The sequence below is a fragment of the Epinephelus moara genome, chromosome 9 (genome assembly GCF_006386435.1).
Source record: "Epinephelus moara isolate mb chromosome 9, YSFRI_EMoa_1.0, whole genome shotgun sequence".
NCBI classification, from domain to species: Eukaryota; Metazoa; Chordata; class Actinopteri; order Perciformes; family Serranidae; genus Epinephelus; species Epinephelus moara.
In genome coordinates this window covers 5,377,529-5,396,099 of record NC_065514.1, presented here as the reverse complement: position 1 = coordinate 5,396,099, position 18,571 = coordinate 5,377,529, and the positions used below count along the sequence as shown (strand labels likewise).

At 41.0% G+C, this 18,571-nt stretch overlaps 1 protein-coding gene across 1 annotated transcript in view; it reads right to left on the bottom strand.

Annotated features, from left to right (window-relative positions):
- Positions 1 to 3,841: 3,841 nt before the first annotated feature.
- grk3 (G protein-coupled receptor kinase 3) overlaps positions 3,842 to 18,571 on the bottom strand; it is a 101,339-nt gene continuing 86,609 nt past the window's right edge. The window contains exons 17-21 of the mRNA XM_050052600.1: positions 15,302 to 15,397; positions 10,595 to 10,757; positions 10,364 to 10,500; positions 8,824 to 8,937; positions 3,842 to 8,720 (exon numbers count right to left, since the gene is read on the bottom strand). Of these exons, the coding sequence (XP_049908557.1) occupies positions 8,559 to 8,720; positions 8,824 to 8,937; positions 10,364 to 10,500; positions 10,595 to 10,757; positions 15,302 to 15,397 (672 nt within the window). The 3' untranslated portion in view covers positions 3,842 to 8,558. The remainder of the gene's footprint in view (positions 8,721 to 8,823; positions 8,938 to 10,363; positions 10,501 to 10,594; positions 10,758 to 15,301; positions 15,398 to 18,571) is intronic.

Sequence of the window (18,571 nt, the reverse complement as noted above, 5' to 3'; positions counted from 1 at the left end):
TGCTGCGGAATTAAGGTTTTTATTAGTTGGCTCACCACTTTGGCCCAAATTGAAAAATCGAGTCGGCTATTCGGTGGATTCTGATTAAAGTTTGATCAGACAGAGGATAACTTTGGTGATCCTCCAACTTCTCATCTGGTGACACCATGAAGGTGAAAATTCTAATAACTAGTCCATAGCCATTGGTAGCTTTGTCACCTTCTACCTATGCCAATCCTCAATGCCTGTGTGCAGTTTCACATAGATTGACCACGTCAGTGAGTAGAAAAACGTGGGACAGACAGAATGACTGACTGACAGTTTCCGTGATTATGTACAGCATACCATACCATGACTTAGTCATACCAAACATTAGAAAACACCAACATTGGTCCACAGGGGGAGCCACAGCGATCGGTCGCATTTTAGCCATTTTGAAGCATTTTTCTGTTGTTATAGCGCCACCCAGTTGCCAATTAGAGTTAAATTTCTCCAGTCACCTTGAGGCGTCCTGTTCTACATATCTACCAAGTTTAGTAAAAATCCATATGGCGGTTAGGCCTAGATAAGAAATGAGCTCTCTAGCGCCCCCATTTTGTTTGATGGGGTCAATAATGGAGGGGTCCCCTCAGATTATGTGTGGTCATATGCCTACAAAGTTGCGTGGTGATGGGTGAAACCCTTGAGATGTTATACACCTTTATGTGATGAGCCACGCCCTCCGCAATATTCATTGCCTTATAGAAGCTCAGTTTTAGTAAGTTTTCCAACTTTTGCCAAGAGGGAACTTTAGATATTGGTCCCTAGATTATGTTCACCCAGTTTCATGCAGATCGCTCAAACTTCCTAGGAAGAGATCCATTTGAAGTGTTTTTCAAAAAATTCAAAATGGCGGAAAATCTATATAAGCGGAAGTTATGGGTTCTTGAGGCAAATGTGTTCCTCATGAGGAGAGGCATCTCTGTGCAAAGTTTCATGTCTCTACGACATACGGGGCATGAGATATGCCCATTCAAAGTTTGCAATTTCAATCGGTTGCTATAGCGCCCCCCTTTGGCCAATTGATGTAATATTGCTTCATTGGCATCCTCCCATGACCCTCTACCACTGTGCCAAATTTCACATGGATTGACCAAGTCAGTGAGGAGAAAAACATGGAACAGACACACAGAGTTTTCGTCTTTTGTCTGACAAAATTTGAGGAATCCCTACAGAAATAGATCTTTTTTTTTTCCTTTTTGTTTAACCAGAAACGGCTCCGGAATCGCCGTCACCAAACCCACCAGACTACATTTCAATATCCAGTTAATTTATCATTGTANGTGAGGAGAAAAACATGGAACAGACACACAGACAGAGTTTTCGTCTTTTGTCTGACAAAATTTGAGGAATCCCTACAGAAATAGATCTTTTTTTCTTTCTTTTTGTTTAACCAGAAACGGCTCCGGAATCGCCGTCACCAAACCCACCAGACTACATTTCAATATCCAGTTAATTTATCATTGTAAAACACACTTCATTCCACGTCCACAGAGACAAATCAAAACTCGCAAAGGCCGTCTCAGTCTTTCACTGTTCCAACAAATCACCAACTCTGGTTTGGTTAAAAACCTTAATTCACATAGTTATATGTGAAAATATACACACTCTATACACACACTATAATTACTGTTATGTGCTTTATAAATTGCTGTTGTGTTTTGTTTCGCAGTTGTGTTTTGCCCTGGAGGGTCACCACAGCAGTGCTAATGTTTAGCCACCATAAGCTACCATGCTGGACAGCTAGCTTGCTTATGTTTCTGCAGTTAATGCTAACATTTATTAGCAAGAATAATTTGTAGTAACTCAACATTAGGCTGCACTTTAGAGATGATGTTTTTAATTAGCTGCTAATCCACTTTATATTATTCGAATGCTAACACTGTGATGCTGCTGTACTGGACCAACTCTCATTTTTGACCTGATGGTGCTGCGAGTAAAGAGCGGGGATCACCAGTTATTATGATTCAGTGTCTGTATGAATGTTTATGGTAATCCACTTTAAAAGCTGTTGAGTTATTTTTGTTGCTGTGGATTTAACCTTCAATAAAAAAGAAAAGGAACATAAACTGTAGGCTAATTATACCACATTTAACCCCACTCACCTCTTCACTTACAGGACGGAGGTTCTGTTCTTCAGCTCTGGATGCTGGTTGGCGATGAAAGCTTTGAAGAGATGCTCCTCGTTGAAACTCTTCATTAACTGCTCAGTTTGAAGCAACAGGACAAAAATCATCCTCTGAAAACATCCAGAATATCCTAGGAATATACCCACAATACAACTTCATTTACTTTCTCACCGAGGGTCAGAAAAACAAAAAAAATTTAAAACATGAAACTCCTTCATTCTGGGTCTGTTTGTTTTGGAGAAGAACAGACGCCTGTGGATCAGGAGAAGTTTCAGCTGGTTGCAATCAGCAGTCCTCGCTGCTAGAATCCTCTAAATCCCCCTAAATCTTAAACTCTGAACCTTTTAAGTAAGACCCTGTTTCCACCTGGTGTTAACGTGTGTTTCGTTAATCTGAACACAAATTGGAAAGCCAAGACACATCACTGTTCACACCTGTGTCTATCATGCGTCACCAGCTGACCACTTGTGTTCAGATTTCTTTACTGCCCCGTGCAGTTATTACGTCCACACTTTTGCTAGCTGCTCTGTAGCATGCTTGCTAGTCACTTTAGTTCAGTGGTTCCCAACTGGTGCAGCCACAGGGTCCAGATTTCCCCTTCGTCATTAGTTCAAGGTCCACACAGTTTAATACATTCAGCATCATACTTGTGTTTGGCCATGTTGTTGAGCTAGTTTGTTGTCTCTGTTCAGAAACTGTCCATTAGTCACTCACTCTACAGCAGGAAATGACACTTCAAAATAAAAGCTCTGTGCTGGAAATTCACTGTAATTAAAAATAAAGTGTTTTTTACAAACTTGACATGTTTAGAAGTCACTTGCGATCCATTCAGAACGGACTTGTGACCCTCCAGTTGGGAACCACTCTTTTGGTGGCTGTGTTGTTTCAGCGTCTCCGACACAGAGTGTTTTAGTGCACTGTCACCATAACAACCACCACGTCCTGCACTGATGATGATGAAGTCCTTGTATGCTTGTACACATTTGCATCTTCACTACAAAAGACATGAGCGATGGTGTCACAATGTGTCTTGGTGGTGGACCAGATCACCAAAAACAGGGTATAAAATAACAGTATTACCATCAAAATATATTTAAGGTACCAAAAGTAAAAGTACTAATTATACAGAATGGCCCATTTCAGAATGAAATATATTACTCATTGCTCTCAAGCACATAATACTAAAATATTTTATCATCCTCAAACAGGTTTAAAATACAAAAATCAAAGAATTTATACACTGTATGTCCACACATGTAATATATATATGTTAAAGTGTCCATGTGTGTCATATATTATGTGTTTAAGTTTTTAATGTTGCAGCTGGTAAAGTTAGAACTCATTTTAATTTCTTCATATACTGCTGGGTCGTTTATGAATTCATGTCCGGTATACATGAAGTAAATATTTCCCTTTGAGATGCAATTAAGCATAAAGTGGCAGAAAACTGAAAGTCAAGTAAAGTACCTGGAAAGATTTACTTACCTGTCAGCACTGGTTACAGCCGATTTCAAACCAAAGGAACATTTTAGGGTCATTAAAAGGATAAAACTAAATCTGCACAAAATGACTTGTCAAATAATATTTTCACGTAAATAACAAACGTGTAACAATATGGGTTAAATATGAGCTGATATTTGAGACATAAGTTCAGGCACACACACTGTAGAATCAAAGCAAACGTGACAGGAAGCAACACGGAAAAAGGATTTTTATTCATGAACTGTTTTTACAAGCAGTCCAACACGCAACTTCCTACCTGTCTCGAAAACAAAAAAATAAAAATCATTGAAATAAAATAAATTTAATAATAATCATTGAATAATATTATCAATTATATATCAGTATTATCATAACCTTAATGGCAATAATAAACCCAAAGCCAGTAGTATTTGTGTTTGTCTGTGGATATGAAAAAAACAAAACAAGAGAGTTTCTGATGGGTGTAAACCGGAGGATTTTTCTACAGCGAGCTCTCGGCTGAGAGCTCATAACGTGGAGGAGAGACGGAGCGAGAGATAGAGAGCTCCCCACACACGCAATAATAAATATGAAAGAGCAAAGAGAGTCCTGTATTCAAACAAAAATAATCATCTGGAACTCGCAGGTACAATATCTAAAGTCTTTATGTGCAAGATTTGAGCTGAAGTCTTCACCACAAACAATTATACTCACATCAAAACCCCCGACCTCCCCGAACATTTTCATTTTGTTTTCTACATTAAATCTTTTAAATAAACCTAGAGCATTTTTGTCATTTCATATACACATATATTTATATATACTTTGAATTTTTTTTCCTATATGCCATCCTTTTTAAATTGTCGTGTGTTGAGCGTGTGTTTGAGCAGAGTGTATGACCACCAAAAAAAAAAAAATAAAGTCCACTGCATGAACATACAGAGAGATAATGAAGCTCGCACACTCACATGACATACGTACAGTGTGAAAGAAAACTTTTTAGAGTAGAGAGCTGGATGGTGTGTCGAGAGTCCCTATGGCAACATGGTGGAAAGCCAGAGCGCACACACACGCACACACACCTCTGTCTTCTCCGGAAAAATGTTTGGTCACAGTTTTGTACCCTTCGAAGACTCGACGCCGCCACCGCACAGTTTGTGAAGCGGCGTGTGTGGCGAGAAGGGTTCAAAAAGTTCAGAAAAAGGAGGCTTCCCATTGGTTCCACTCAATCAGCAACAGTTATTTGGCACATTTAACAACTATTAAGTAACACATTGGGCTAAAAAGGTGCAACAGACATAAATTTCAATGAAACAATAAAAACCATTTTGGTTTACAAAAATAAAAGACACCTTGAGAGGTGGCAAAATTTCTCTATAAGACGATAATATCTCCCCCTGACTGGTTAAAGGCTACAAAGAAAGAAAAATAAAATCACAATGCACCCCTAATCAACCCTTTTCCTACTGAAGGTCACACATCACAGCTCCGGAAATGCATGGACATCACAGACGAGGACACTGTACTGCATGTCAAAATAAAAACCCTGAAATCAATGAATGTATCCAACAATAAATCGGCTCCTCCTGCTCCTCCGCTGCGTGTTCTTTTTAATCCACACCATACGATTGTGCGCGGTTTCTGCCCTTCAAACTTCAACGGGGTTCACGGCGACGACGAAGCTGCCGGCGAAACCGTACAAAGCCCCCCGATTGAAGACGTTTCACCTCATCTGAACTGTGTCACATTTAGGAACAAAAAAATAAATCATGAGTAGACTTTGAGGAAAACTCCACCCTGAAACACTTTAATGTGAGATAAACACGCTGCTGACGGATGGTGTTGTTTTTTTTATTCTGCTAGAAAACTACGGTGGCCCATTTCTGCCAATATGATGAAAAAATGACTAAAGATGACAAGAGTGCTGCTTGTAAGAACTGTAAAATGATCATTTCAAGTCAGGGTGGAAACATCAGCAATATACTGACAAATCTTCCTTTACAACCTGGGCTTAAATAGGAATGCCTCGTATTTGAGTCTCTACGCACGAGCGACGCTGCTTCGCAACCAAGCAACATGTCCGTTAATAATAACATCCACACCATAGCTACAGGATTAGCAGCTTTTTTCTGACTAAGGAAACCTTCACGACAGACTGCTGCTACACTGTGTTCAGACTCAGATAATAAAACCTGTGTGGGCCTTTTTTGTTCCACTGAGAAAACTGATCAGGAATTAGCACCAACAAACAGAATCGATACTGGCATGGGTATCAATAAGAAACTATTAAACTCATCCCAAAGTAATTTGATAATCGATTAGTTGGTTTGAGTGAAATTTTTAGGAAAAAAAAAAAAGACAAAATTGTCTGATTCCAGTTTTTAGAATGTGAATATATGAGTGTCTTTGGGTTGTGGACAAAACAGGACATTTCCAGATGTCATTTTGGGCTTTGGGAAACACCGATCGCCATTTTTCACCATTTTAAACATTTTATAGACCAAACAACAATCGATTAGTCTCGTCGAGGCGGACCTATCGTCACAGGTTCGCGTCAGCGCTAAAGAAAAGTCTAGGACCACTGATTGTCTTTCTGCTGCAGGGGAAAAACACTTGCTTGTTTTTGTTTCTTTAAGCCAATCACAGTCCTCTTGGGCGGGGCTAGGCCCCAGATACAGCGACAGTGCTCTTGTAAAAATAGTGTCAGGGGTGAACTTGTTTCGGTGTAACATTTGCACGTGGGGAGGCGAGCACTGTCATTAAAATGGCAAAAGAAAACGCCATGAAAGCAGTTACAGTCGTCACTGTATTATCCAACCTTTACTGATAAATAGCCAAACTAAATTTGAGGTGACACCTATCTATTCTTTAGCTCTGGAGGACTCGTTCAAACCACAGATGATTTGCTGGCTGTATGTGACTCTAGCAGAGCATCATTACGATGACATCACAGAAGCTTGCGTGAAGTGAAACGGATCGATGTCGCTGCCAGAGTTTAAAGACGTGGCAAATTCACCTTGACTGGCCGAGTCAAGAAATGGATCAACGTCGGAGGCATGAGAGTCCGGCGAGACGAGTCTGGGGTGTTCCGAGGTTCGTCCACAAGTTCTTCTAAATCAACTCACTGTAAGAAGAAAGCAGGCATGCCTTAACGCATGATAACGTGACATTTTCAAAGTCTAAGTTGTGAGCTTGGAGGTTGTTGTTGTGGTTTCCGAAGGGGATTTGGAAACAGTAACACACAGATAGCGTAAGGAAGCGAGAACGCTGGCTGAAGTTGGGAAAATAATCGACTTATTATTCGACAATGATAGTAACTGTCTGTCGGAGCCCTAGTATCAATAAACTCTTATCACTTCCCATCCCTACAACTCAGAACGACATGCACATGAGGCAGGGTGCGGTAATGAGTGCAAAAACTAAAACAACCCTTCATAAAAAAACATAACAAAAAACAAACACCTGAAATGCCTCAAACATCAGAGATTATCTTAATATAAAATGCCTCTATAAAAGTTTGGTGTATTTAAGGGTGGATTTTTCCTTTAATTAGCTTCAGCTCGTCTTCTTCATTCACCATCCACAAAAAGCCGAAAGCTGTAAACCCAACGATTTCGTGCGACGATGAATTTCCAAAAAAGAAGCCGCGACACGACGACGCACAGACGAACAAACACGGAGCGCGACACTCGGCCCTTGGAGAGGTTTCACGCCTCAAACTGACACAGTCCAACTGAGGTAAACGCAGCGAGTGATTGAAAGCTGTCCCCACCCTCCCGCCACCCACCACCCCACCCAGCAGGAAAACACTCTTCCTCTTCCTCTTCTTCCCCTAAAGCCAGGACAGATTCACGAACAGGCAGACAGAGAAGTCCCCGATAATGCAAACACGTTGGACTAAAACACTGGAGATGCACAGAGAGGGAGAGAAAGGGTTTCGTATGTACACTCAGAGTCACTCCCTCCTCCCTCCTCCGTCGCCTCTTCCTCTGCAAGTGTAGCCTTCATACACAATAGTTACACCGTTGTCCGTGGTTACCGGTTCCCCAGGTATACCAGTCTTCATGGTTACCATAGCAACCAGGCTGCTGTTTGTCAGCCAATGGAATCCCAGTCTCTATGGCAACTGGCTGTACAGGAGCCAATCTTGAAAGAGTCTGTGGTCCTTGTACTTCCTGTTGTCTGCATTGGAATGATCAACCACCACCACAGCCGCCGCCGCCGCCGCCGCCGCCGCCGCCACCGCCGCCGCCACCACCTCCTGTGTGTATCTGGGGGCGATATCTGCCACCAAGCAGCTCCTCCAGGGTGCTCAGGTGACTCAAGTAAATATTGATGTTGGCACTTTACGCACTTCAGTAACAGAGGGAGGGATGGTTAGAGGAGAACAGGTCGAGCAGCCTTTTTTTATTTGTCCTCCCGCCAAAGCCTCAGGGCCTCATCTGCGCCACCTCCGAGAGATCAGACCTGTAGCCCGCCAGGCTGCTGTGGGTCCTGGTTGAGAAAGCCCCATCCAGTGGTGGCGGCGGCGGCAGTGGTGGCGGCGGCGGGGTACAGGTGTAGAGAGGGAGGGGAGGGGAGGAGAAAAAGAGAAAGACGGGGACAAGAGAGGACCGGGCGTCAGTCCTCGTCACATTCATGCAGAGGTTCTTCACATGCTGAGCCCTCCCGAATGTTTCTCTCTTCCTCTTGGTGAACTGGCAAGGTCCCATGGCAGACGAAAAATTGCGCTTATGATTGGTCGAATGTGTGTGTGTGTATGTGTGTGTGTCGGTAAGACGCTGGTGTGCATGGTCCGTACACACTGCGAGGCGTTGTGGGGAGGTGTCGGGGCAGCTGATGGGGAGGGAGAGGAGGTGGGATGCAGTGTGTGTGTGTACAGGTGTGTGTGTATGTGTGTGTGATATATATATATATTTATATATGTGTGCGTGCGTGTGTGTTGTGTATTCACAGGCCATTGCTATTGCGGTGTGTGAGGGGAGGTTTGGAGAGCTCCACCACTCCGGCCCGGCCTTTCCCGATGACTTTGGGGGCGCGGCGCAGCAGCTTCTGGGCTTCTGTGAACGCTTCGGTCAGCTCTTTCTTCCACTGCACGAACTCCGGATCGCTCTGCACGCACACGAGAAACAAACACATCAGCTCTTTGTCTTTTTACCTCACAGACAAGATGCAGACACTCAGACACAGAGAAAAGGTGGCCCGGTGGTCGTACCTCACACTGCAGCACAAACTGCTTCCCTCCTTTGATGCGCAGCAGGATACATTTCTTGTCTTTAATCTGCGTTTCTTCCACCGTCACGATCTGCTCCATCGTCAGCAGGTTTTGCTGGGAACAAAATTGACCAATCAGAAATGAGTAAAGGTGAAGAGCACCAAGCAGAATACAGATGATGGTGCATCAGACTTCTAGCTGAGTGGCTGCAGAGCTGTAGGGGTCAGACTGGACTACTTTGGGAGCAAAATCAAGTCTCAGTTGCGACTTCTTAAAATCCTGGACCATTATAAAGTAACATGACAGCATCAGACGGGCCGTGAAGCCACAGCTGAGAGACCTCGGTCACACTAAAGGTCCTGGGGCTGTATTTACAAAGCCTCCTCGCACAAACAGTTCCTACTAGTGACAAATTTCTGAGAAAATTCTTTGAATTCCAACTTTTCCCTTTAGTTAAACCTAGATCCCTTAAAGAAAAAAGTGATTCACAAAACATCTCAGCTCTTACGAGAGCTCCTAAGGTGAAAACTGTTGGGAGGAGGGAGGAGGACTCTACAGAGGCTTAAGAGTTTCAGAGAAAACTGTAAAACAAAGACGAAAAAGAAATACTGAAACTTGAAACCAGCTGTGAGTTCCTGCACCTGAACGCCTCTCAGAGAGGCTCTTCCTGTTGTTTCAGTCACCAGCAGCAGTTCGAGGAGGATGTTAAGACTGAAGCTCACTACTGAGGCTGAAGCAGGGGGGTGGACTACAGCTCTAAACACCTGAACAGAGACAGCAGGGACGCTGAAGGGGCGCTGAGGACACAGCGGGGACCTGGACCTTTGTGTTAACACTCACCCCTTCTTTCTGCTTTTTAAAATGTTTTAGCCACGTCTCCTTCAGTGTGGCGTCAGGACAAACAGACAGACAGACAGACAGACAACGTTCATACACTGACAAACAGTAGCAGAGCACCCTCTCTTCAGGACAGACGGACATGAAAATGACACACATGAACATGAACATGGAGAGGGACGTTCTGTAAGGGGATTTATTACGCACATTTTCAGGTTCATACTTGCTTTACTGCTAAAAAACACTATTTTACGACTAAGAATTTTCCTAGTCCACCAATAGCCATCATTTACCGCCATTAGATGACTAGTCGGCTGCATGTTTACGATGTTAATGTAATGATTAAATGATATATTGATTGACTGATGAACATTCATTAATATAGGCCTATATTTTATCTACAAGTGCACGTCACACACTGAGCGAGCCGCCTGTTAATGACGCTGTGGGCTAATGGGCATGTAGCTACTTCCATGTTTCAGATGATACGTCATGTTTGTAGTCGACCAATGAAGATGAGTTTACATATCACCTTGGGTTCGGCCGTACACATGCTGTGTCTTGGAAAAAGCGAGGTCTAAACGACTAACGTTTGTTTGACTGTCAGGTGGCAGCTCTACGATGTAACATTATATATGTAACAGAAAATAAAGAACAGCATGACGGGTCCCCTCTGGATGTGTGTGCTGTGGGGTGAACTGACCCGTGACTCGCCCTCTCCCCTCCATTCCACACGGTTGGGGAACAGGTAGAAGTATCGGCGCTGCCACTGGGTCAAGAACGGGTTCCCCAGCTTCAACATGTAGCCGTGCATTATGCAGTCCTTTCCGAAGGCGTAGTCTGCACAGACACACACACACACACACACTGTTAGAATATCCTGCAAAGATTCAAGTGTTTGTTTCCTGTTTTGATCATTCTCTTGTTGTCTTACCCTCCTCGTGGCCAAGCTGCTTGTTCTTGGCCCTCTTGCGAGCCTCGTTCTTGTCCGTGTCCGAGTTCACCGCCTCGTAGACCGTCTCTGCCACCTCCTGCTGCCAGCGCTCCGATATGACCAGAGGGAAGTTCTTGTACAGCTCCTGGTCACTGTCCAGCAGCTACAGGACAGACGGACAGACACATAGGGAGAGAAAGGGTGCAGCACATTTATTAGCTAAAGCATTCTGGTACAGGAACCATTAGACATCGTTGTGTAATTTGCAGTTAATTTTATAAGTTTGATTCAGAGTTATATTGTTTTTATTTTGCATAGTTATTATTTAGTTCGAGGCAAAATACCTGCGGCTGATTTGTTTCTGTTAGCATTAATTAGAAGTATAATCTCCTGGCCTCTGAGAGCCTCGTGTGTCTTGCTGATGCTAGTTTAAAGTGCAAATAGATCAATAATCTGGCTCGTCACACATTACAAGAGGTTCATATCACTGCACTCAGATGATGGGAAGACAACAAGGACGACCAGCAGAGATGACTGTACCATAGAGCACAGATCTACTGAGTTCTGAGTTGACGACGGCTCACTAGAACCAGCTGCCTTTAAATCTTAATAAATTAAATTTAATAAAAAATAAAAATAAAAATAATGAAATAAAGAAAAAAAATGAATTTAAAAATAGCCTTAAAACAATGCAACATACATTTTTAAGAAAAGCCGCCATGAAATTACATTTTTAATAAATTCAATAAAAAAAAAAATTAAATAAATGATAATAACATTTTTTAAAATAAAAAATAATAAAATAAAAAAATATAAGAAATGAATAAAATAAATTTAAAAAAAGCCTTAAAACATTGCACCATTCATTTTTTTATAGAAAAGCTGCTGTGAAATTTAATTTTAATAAATAAGATTTATTTAAAGAAATAATGATAAAAAATAATCAAATAAAATAAATAAAATTAAAAAAATGGTATTAAAAAATTTAAATAAATTTTTAAAAAGCCTTAAAACTATGCAACATGCCTTTTTTTTTTTTTTTAGAAAAGCTGCCGTGAAATTTAATTTTGATAAATTAAGTAAAAAAATAAAATAAATAATAATAATACAAATATTTAAAAAATTAATACAATAAAATAGAAAAATAAAACTATATAAATAATTAATACATTTTAGAAAAGCCTTTAAACATTGCAACATGCATTTTTTTTTATTTTATTTTTTTTAGAAAAGCTGGTGTGAAATTCAATTGTAATAAATTGTATTTAATTTTCAAATTTTAAAAAAATAAATAAAAATAAAATAGAAAATAATAGAATAAATAATAATAATAAAGAAAATAATAGAAATAATAATATTTTTTTTTAAAGAAAAGCCATGAAATCAGGTAATTACGGCCGCAACAATCCTAGAAATCCTGGTTTGTGTTGTGAAATATTGTAGCTTTGATAAAAATGATATTGTTAAGACTCTTATACAATCAATAGTCAGTTTATTAGGCACATCTGGGTGAAGCTAGTCCAGTCTAATACAGCTGTCCTGCAATAAATCCTTCCTGAAGGTTATAATGTCTTCAGAGACGTGTTGATTTAACAGTAGGATCATTGTGGAGGCCGCAGTTTGAGCTGAATGATGAAAGGTGTTTCTCATATTTCGTCCACCCCGTGTACATCAGTGAGGGCACAGTCTAAAACACCTATTAGTAAAATGCAACAACACACTGGGTGTTCATACGGCAGTAATCTTCACTGTCTCTATTTGTTGTGTTTCAGACAGGAACCTGATTAACGTCTGGAGACTGCAGCTCTCACATCATTATTACTCGTGTGTTAATGACCAGCACCGTCTGGGGAAATGTAAGCAAACTTTTTTTGTCTTTTATTTCTCTGCGCTGGCGTGTCAGAGGATGAATAGCTGCTGCTGCAGCCACATTAACGTTGATGAAGGAGGAACCCAGACAACAAACACAAGACGCTTTGAATTGCTTCAGTCTAAACCAGCCCTAATTATTATTCTGAAGCCGTACCTGCGCTGAGAGTCATGATCAAAAACTTTGCCTGTGATTCAGGAATATGAGCACAAACGGCAGCCGCTCTGCACTTAGTCAAAGAGAACGGACACGGCTCAACAATCCGTCCGTGGCCTTCATGTATTAATGGGTTTCTGAGAAATGAGGAGAATATGAGGAGAATAAAATGTTTTGCACAAATCACAAAAGTAATGCTTAGAAAATAATCACGACTCCGAGCTGAGAATGAAGAATTAGCTGTTAGCGTGAAGACGTCTGCGCAGATCTCTGGGTTTAATATGGCAGTGGATAGTTTTACACGGAAACATTTGTTTTAGGGTTAGACCGCTCGCTATCTTACTGTGTTTATGGATGTCATATTGAGGGGGAATAATTAGACGCACATTACAATGTAGGTCAAAAGATTTTGACCTGACGAAGATCTAAGTCGGATCGCAACGTTGTCTTGATTAAACCTTTGTGGTGTGGAGTCAGAGTGCGGGTGACACTTTTTTCTTCATGTTTAATAAATACTGAAAACATTTATCGGACTGATTCATGTTTTACCTGACGTACGTTTAGAGTTTCAGTGTTAAAACGATACATCGTGTTTTTAGTGATCGTTTTTGAGAGACAAAAAGTCAGATGTGTGTGACTGATGAATAATATTTATTAAATCGTGTTTCCTACGAGTCAAATTTTGTGTTTGAAGCGCGTGGTTGCTGCTAGCTTCACTGTGTGTGTATCGAGTTTTTGGTGATAATTTCAGTTGGTTACCGAGGGTTTTAAAGTGTGGACAATATTGACTGGAACTAAGGGTGCTTTCACTCCTGCCCTGTTTGGTTCAGTTCAGTCCAACTCAAGTTCATTTGCCCCCTGGTTCATTTGGGCAGGTGTGAACACAGCAATCACACTCAGGTGTGCACCAAAACAACCAGACTGAGACCTTCTTGAAGAGGTGGTCTCAGTCCGGTTCCAAAGGAACTCTGGTGCGGTTGGTTTGTGGTGAGAAGGTGTTCCGACCTGGATGTGAAGCAACTGCAGTCACATGACACATTGTTTGGGTTAAACATGAGCATGTTACAGTCCTGGAGGATTATTAATGTGCACCTCCTCCTGTACTGCCTTAATATGCACATTCAGCACATCCAATGCATCAAAACATTGTTTTCTAGTTGGAGCCGCGCCTCGTTTTCAAACTGTATGGTTTGACTAAAATGAACAATGACAGCAATATAGTCCACGATGAGCAGCGCTAAAATCAACCTGCGTAGTTGTCCCTCCATTGTGACATTAGAAAGTGTAACACTGTAGCTGCTCCCAATAAAAAAATATATTTACTTTATTCTATCATCATAGTATAAAAGGACAACGTTTCGAGCCTACCTTTGGTGTAACACGCCCACAAAAATATCACCTACAGGATGCGAACCATGGCAGAAAAATGGCTACATCCCCGCAAGATCAAACACTGCAAAAGTTAGTAAAGGACGTGTTGAAAACTGCAACCGGAGGTGGTAGGGCGGGACTTCAGCGGGTGGCTCGTTCCGCCCAATGAGAGGCTGATCTAGGCAGCAAACTTCCGCCCACTCAGACTAATGCGGGGTTAACCCCTATTTCTAATATTGTTGTGATGTATTTGTTGTTATATGGATTGATTGATTTATTGATGCGTTGACCACACCCACGGGTGTTGCCCGCTAATTTTATAAATGTGACCAGCTGAGATGTCTCAACACGAGTGACCTAATGAAGAGCCGGTAGGCTCGAAACGTTGTCCTTTTATACTATGATGATAGAATAAAGTTTTATTTTATTTTATCGGGAGCAGCTACAGTGTTGCGAGTCTTTTTCTTTCTTCCTGTTGACGTCTTTTCGACTCGGCACCTGGTAATATGGATGTGCGTGTGTCTACCTCTCCTTGACATTAGAAAGTGTCACATTTATCTTGCAAGTGTACTCTTCTTCAACGTTTGCTTTACTTCCTGGATTTTTCCCACATGGAAATTCTGACCAATCAAGAGCAGCTTTCTCACACAAGGCATTTGATCTGGTCCTCTTGTAAATGCTGCCGTGAGAACACGAACCAACTCTAGGCAATTATACAACTTTGGAACAACATGAGTCTCTGATTCAGACCAAAGGAGACGACTCTAGGGCTGAAACGACCCTAAATAAATTAAGTGGATCATTTTAACAACAGGATGTGTGTGTGTTGATTTATTTTAACATGAAATGTAAAAATTGCAAATCTGAACATCTGAGAATCTGGAACCGATTGATTTTTGCTGTTTTTACTTAAAGCATCACTAAAATGATTACTCAATTATTAAAGTAATTGGCAATTATTTTCAGTTAATCATTGAATCAACTAATTGTTTCGGGTTTTATGTAAAGAGATAATCTGAAAAGATATTATTTCTTCTTAAGGGCAAAAAACATGAATGTCTTGTGCACGTAAATGTCGTCACCACAGAAAACTGTACTTGTGTTCAGCGACCTGCTGCATTTCTAAATGCTGAAAATGTCCATGTTCATGTGATGTCATTGTGTCAGTGAGTTTCCCCTCTGCTGCTCACACACCTTTGATTATGTCAGTAAAAATGCTGCACTCGAGACAGGGCACGTCTGTTCACAGCCATGTTTACCTGAAGTGCGTGCTACATAAAGTGTCTGGGCGTTTTAAGAGTCTGCCGTACCTTGATGCCCTTGGTGTCCTCCTCATCAAAGGAGCCTATGTCGAAAGCATCTGCGGCGTTCACCTCTCCCCGGGGAGGAATTAAAGGAGGAGAGTACTGTGGGCGGAGGGAGAGAACACAAAGAGACAGTTATCAGTCAAAGAAGAAGAAGAGGACAAAATGGCAGAAAGAGAGACAAGTGACAGAAGGAGGAGAGTGTGAGCAAAACAACAAGGCCACAGTCCCATAGCAGTGCTTCCCTCAAGTGATGGGGTAACCATGGCAACTGTGACTGTACCGGACTAATGACTAGTGTAGCTCCATCCACTGTCGCTTTACACAGAGAGACATGAACCTGATCTGCTGCAGATGGAGACCACACGATTCCTATCACAACAATAACCTATATTTCCTCTTTAATAAGGACGATACCACTGGTTTTACACGTTTGTCACAGATGATACACAGTTAAAAACACGGCTAAATATGTTTTTGATTTCTAAATGTATTTTTCTTTGAGGCATCTGTCCACATTTATACTGAAAATAAAAGGGTCAAAAACCATCTGGACGATCTTAAGATACTGACACATATTTAGGAACAGTTTTGTAGTAATTAAAACAAATTATTTCTTTGATCTCTTTCGTTTAAACATCATTTTTGGAATAATTTACAGCTGTAGTGCCACGACTTGTACTTAAAGGTCCAGTGTGTAGGATTTAGGGGAATCAAATGGCAGAAATTAAACGTAATTACACAGTAAGTATGTTTTCTTTGGTGTTTAATGTTGTGTTTTTGTTACCTAAGAATGAGCTGTTTATGTGCAGCTATGTTTCAGTAGCCCAGAATGGACAAACCAATCGCTGGCTCACAGAGGACCATCCCTTCTTCAATCTCTACATTATCGTTACTCAAAGAACATCTGAAAGGACTCTACTACTACTGTAATTTGTGTTTCTCTTTATATCTTTAACAATTTTGCAATACGCCTTCATCTGGAACTCTTTTTCAGTTATGCAGTCTTTGTTTTTATCTTTTTCTTTTATGTATGATTGTTAATAGGGAAGACTCTCCTGCACAATGTTTTAACGTTTTAACTTCTTATCCCTGTGTTTTCTGTACATGTATGTGCAAATAAACTGAACTAAACTAGATAGGGACATTCGCGTTTTTGCTATGGCCACTGCAGATAGCAACCTCTCTCAAATAGCAGCTCTGAGAAACACAGATTAGTAACGTGAAACTGCTTTATTGAGTGTTTTGACCAGTTTAAATCACCTGCTCCTTTTGTTTTGGAGAGGAAGAGACCTCTGTGGATAATTCAGCTCCCAATAAAAAACCTCCTGAACAATGAACACTGAAGGACTTCTAACCTGAAGAAGTTTCAGGTGGTTGCAATCTGCAATCCTCACTACTAGAGGCCACTAAATCCCTCTAAATCTGACACAGTGGACCTTTAGAGAGATACATTTTGTGCAAACACTGGTTGGACCCTTTAAGTTTGATTATTCATGTCTGAATAACAGGAATTTTACAGTTACATTCCATAAGTACTTAAAGCGATAGCACAGTTTTGACTCGAGTACAGATAATTTCTGCTGCATCTTATCTGTAGAGTGAAATCTACAAATAAAAACAAGATTTATGTTGTTGCATTCTTCAGTCCACAAGCAAATATATATATAATACAATATATACAATATATAGCTCTAACATCAAATTCATTAACAGAGGTTTGTTGCATTTATGAATGGAAAGTGCATTTCAAGACTTTGCATTTTGCATCTAAGTGCAGGTGGGAAAACTCAGCTTTTTACCTTATTTATGTGGAATTTAAAGCAGCTGTGCAGAACTTTTTACCATTTATAAAACTGTCCCTAGTTCGTATCACCCCCCCTTGAAGATCCGCATATTTATTTGAACCCAACAGCAACAAAAAAGCCTTTCTCTATATGGCTATTTAGCGTAGCCTCAGTTGGGTCGGACACAGCGGAAGTCAGCAAACCAGTATACGGCACCCGAGGCGGAAGTAAGTCTGCACGCCCGCAGCCATTAAACCACAGAAGAACCGCGTTTACAGACAGTGTTCTTCGAGTAAGCGGTACACAACGGGGATTGCTGAACACGTAACAGTTTTACCAGAGATGTATCTATAAGGACTTGGTTGTACTTTCGATGTCATGGCGGATAAAGAAGGAGCACCATCTAAAAGAAAAAGAACAGAAGAAGGCTAAACGGGACAGTGATAGGGCTCGAGCCCAAACGCGTGTAAACCTCGGTCGGGCATTCACCAAGTGGAGAGAGCTGAGAGATTTGAAAGGTTTTAAAACTGATCCCGAGTTGGCCCTTTTCCTAATCGACAGGTATGTAATTTTTGTTTTTATTTAGAGAATATACCGCAACTTGTTAGACGTTGTTTCACTTCAATATATGACGACATGGAAGTTATAAGCAAGCTAAATGTAACGTTAGCTGATGTGAACCGCTTTTGTCTAGTAACGTTACAACAAATGCCACAAAATTATCTGTGACTGTGACCATGAACACAAATATACAGCAGGCAGTTGTCCTCAGTTTATAAGAAATTCAGAGCTACACCAGAACATTTATGAACAGGTAATACTTTACTACTAACTTGTGTAACGTTAGCATGTTTCCACTAATTACTTGGACTGACCTGACGTTAGTAGCGTTAGCTTTGCAAGCGAAGGCTGCAGGTAACAGCTTTGCTGTGTTGGATTAGATCAGAACAGAAACACGACAGGAGAATTTACTGAGTCATTTTGCTGTTTCCACTAATTACTTGGGCTGACGTTAGTTAATCCTCTCGCTCTCCAAAACAAATGCATGCAGTAATTGCCAGTTGCAGTCGAGATTTTACGACACCAGGCTGTGGGTGTCCTACCGCTTCGACCAAAGGGGCGCTATAATCAACGGAAAGGAAAAGTTCCGCACAGCTGCTTTAAAGTGGGAACGGCTTCTTTTCCTCACAGATAAACTAGTTTGTCACTAAAGGGTGGGATAATATTTTTACGTAAAATACTCCAGTGACATGTGGCTTTAATTTTGCCAACTGTGCTGACATAAATGACTCACAAATTGTCGTATACTGTACGTTTGTGGATGTTGTTTTTATTTGATCATAAAACACTAATGTCTCTCCACAGATAGATATGATGCACAGGCTCAGGGGCCCAAAGTGTCAGGGGGCCCCTTGGCCTTTACTTGCAAAATGTCAAATGTCACATTAACACATCGCGACCAGGAAGAGATTCAAAATGACCACAAAGA